The 3,060-nt window shown below is 33.9% G+C and overlaps 1 protein-coding gene across 1 annotated transcript; it reads right to left on the bottom strand.

Moving 5' to 3' along the window:
* Positions 1–678: 678 nt before the first annotated feature.
* On the bottom strand, positions 679–2,557 carry LOC140811119 (uncharacterized). Its single transcript, XM_073168992.1, has 3 exons — positions 2,533–2,557; positions 1,426–2,165; positions 679–1,101 (listed from the first exon to the last, which is right to left on the bottom strand). The coding sequence occupies exons 1-3, from the start codon at positions 2,555–2,557 to the stop codon at positions 679–681; spliced, it is 1,188 nt and encodes a 395-aa protein (XP_073025093.1).
* Between the last annotated feature and the right edge of the window lie 503 nt (positions 2,558–3,060).

Raw genomic sequence — 3,060 nt, forward strand, 5'->3', positions numbered from 1 at the left:
AACAACAACCTAAAGCCCAAATTTTTTTTCCAGAGAACATATAAGAATACAAGACATCAACAAACACTAAAACAACATGACAATAAGGCAAACCAACTCTTTTCCAACATTTTAAAAAACAAAACAATCACATAATGCGTAAACCACCAATGCTTCCACTCGAATGCGTACGACTTCTCACCGGTATCAACATGCTTGATTCCTCTTCCGGCACTCTCTTTTTCCTGTTAAAGTTTCGAAAAATATTTCAAGTGTTAGTCATAAACAAAAATACTGAATATTGAAAGATACTAACAGTAAGATAGTTAGTAATAATAAAAACATTGAAACACCATTTTCATGAAACAATAACAGCTAGTTTATATCTTCTTTGCAGCTACGTCTGTTATGTACTCCCTTATGACAACGACTACACTATGACACACGTGATTCGATTTGAAATGGTATCCTCTTGGTTTTCCTACGACCAGGCTGACTCCTCACATCAGGATCATTGATTACATTTCCATCATCAAGATAAGACTCATTAATGTCAAACGTTGGGATGGGATTAATAATTCCTCCGTACGTTTGGCGGTACATTTCAATTTTGAAATACTTGTCGCAAAAATCATAAAATGACATCGACTTCGACTCAATAGCGGCGCAAGCATGCTTACAAGGAAGCTTGTTGATTTGTCAATATCTACATGAACAGGTCATGGCTATCATGTCAATAGCAAATGATTTTTCACCATCGACTACTTCAAACCTCCAATTACAAGACCCATGCACTCTCAACTTCCAGGATTCCACATATACACTACCAATAGCTTTCTCCTTTTTTAGACTTAATTCTTTAACCATCATAGCTGTTGATTCACTTCGTTGGTGCATCATGTTCATGATCTGCACTCGTATATGGTCCACCATACCCACGATAGGGAGATAACGAGCTGCTTTAACCCAATTATTCCAACATTCGGCGATGTTAATATTTATAACACCCCATCTATTGCCAAGAAACAATGCATTTGCCCAACTCCGTGGTTCAGAATTTACAATAAAATCCCTAGCAAGTGGCATGGACTCCAGTATATTTTTTATATATTGTTCATGCTCCTGTAAAGATGGAGCATAAGCAACTTTTTTGAATACCGAAGATCAATGCTTTTTGTTATGTTTTGGATAGCTTCGCAACACCTAAAATGGTTACAAAAAATTCAGATTAAATACATCTATTTATATACAAAAAAAAAATCGGTCTAGATAAAAATAAGTAATTGATTATGTACCACTTTCACAAAATTATCAACTAAATATCTCAAGCAATATGCATGGTGACTACCCGTAAATAGTAGCTTAAAACTGTCTTGATAATCCCAGGATGTCTGTCAGAGAAAAAGTGTACTCATTGAATGAAATGCTTTGATACGAAAGCAAAACACTTCTCAGATGATAACAAAACCATTCCCAATTAATATCATTCTCCGCGTCCACTACAGAATAAGCAATTGTGAAAAGATCATCATTGGCATCCTTCAACACAACAAGTAGGATACAACCTTTAAAATTATTCTTTATATGAGTCCCGTCCGAAAAAATCAACGGTCTACAACCAGTAACAAAACCAACTACACATGCCTGCAAACAAAGGAACAATCGTTTAAATTTGTTGGTTTCGATATCAATCTCACACTCAGCAACACTTAAAGGATTCGTTTCTTTAACAACTCGACAATACCATCTTAGTCTATCATAGCATCCCTTATCTGTGCCATGAATATAATGCATCGCTAACTCTTTGCACTTCCACACATTGCGATAGTTTAACTCTATACCATAATCTCTTTGTAAGTCTTTTTGAATTGTACAAGGACGATAAGATGGCTCTCCTATAAGTTTTCCTTTCACCACATTAGCTATCCATGTTGCATATGCTCTAAGATGTCCTCTACTACGTAGATTATTCTCACCACATGTATTCTCTAAATTGTATTTTCGGATCGCAAATATATTGTCTGCTTTGTATTTAGAAGCATAAATTCTCCATCCACAAATAGTCTCAGTACAAGTAACAGTGACTTTTTCGCTATCATTCTTTCTGTACGAAAATGAACGTCTTGTAGCAACATCATAATTTTTAACACATCTTCTAAAGTCAGCAGCATCTTTGAATGTTTGACCTACACCACGAACGCAATTAATCCAAGCATTTAGTGTATTGCTCAAATAGGCTTGATAGCTTCGTTATCACTATTTCTCTGTCTGTCTTCCTCATCAAACCCTTACCAATATGATATAAACTTGTTAAGTGCAAGATACAAAAATAACTTTACATAAAAAAATGCAAAATATGGAATGTAAATAATATTAGTATTGTCAAATAATTCATATCATGACAACAAAACATATTTACATTATCATAACATATAAAAAGTTATATAACCACAATAATCTCAACTAGTGCACAATTTCATGCTTGATAAATTAAAATATAAAAAAATTATCAAAACTAAACATGAACATGGACATAAATCTAATATATTTTACCTCCGAATATTTTGGTTGCAGACATGTTCGTTTTTACTCTCTGCCCTCAATTCAATCATGCCGAGTTTCATACACATATGAAGATGAATCATATTTAGGACATCATCATCGTCGTTCAAAGTCATGTGCATCTTGTTTTGGGGGGCTACGTATTGCAGAATCATAGCTGCAGGAGTAATCTCAACACATTTTTTCCGAAGCCTCTCAAAAATGTACATCAAACTACAACCGCTGAAAATTGAAATCACAAACAACTGTTTCTTGCATTTAAAGCTACCCAAAAACGACAGGTTGCAATACCCACTTTCATATTCCATTTTGAACCTAATATAAAAAACATACAAAAGTAATTGATATGCACATTTCAAGACTTTAAAGAATTTTCAGAAAATGTTTAAACAAAATTCACAACTTTCTCATTCAAGAACTAAAACATAAAAATTGAGGATAAAATTGCATTAATCGAGAAATCTAAAAATAATTTCTGCATTCATCTTTACACTGCTTTGTATTCAAATAAGGCAGCCG

Source organism: Primulina eburnea, chromosome 14 (genome assembly GCF_022965805.1).
Source record: "Primulina eburnea isolate SZY01 chromosome 14, ASM2296580v1, whole genome shotgun sequence".
NCBI classification, from domain to species: domain Eukaryota; kingdom Viridiplantae; phylum Streptophyta; class Magnoliopsida; order Lamiales; family Gesneriaceae; genus Primulina; species Primulina eburnea.

Excerpts from the sequence above, each read along its gene's own strand:
- LOC140811119 (XM_073168992.1), bottom strand. The coding sequence starts at position 2,557 with ATGTCTGCAACCAAAATATTCGGAG. Across the intron at positions 2,166-2,532 it reads TGCAACCAAAATATTCGGAG|GTCAAACATTCAAAGATGCT; the intron begins GTAAAATATATT and ends TTCGTGGTGTAG. Across the intron at positions 1,102-1,425 it reads TTTGTTATCATCTGAGAAGT|GAGCATGAACAATATATAAA; the intron begins GTTTTGCTTTCG and ends CCATCTTTACAG.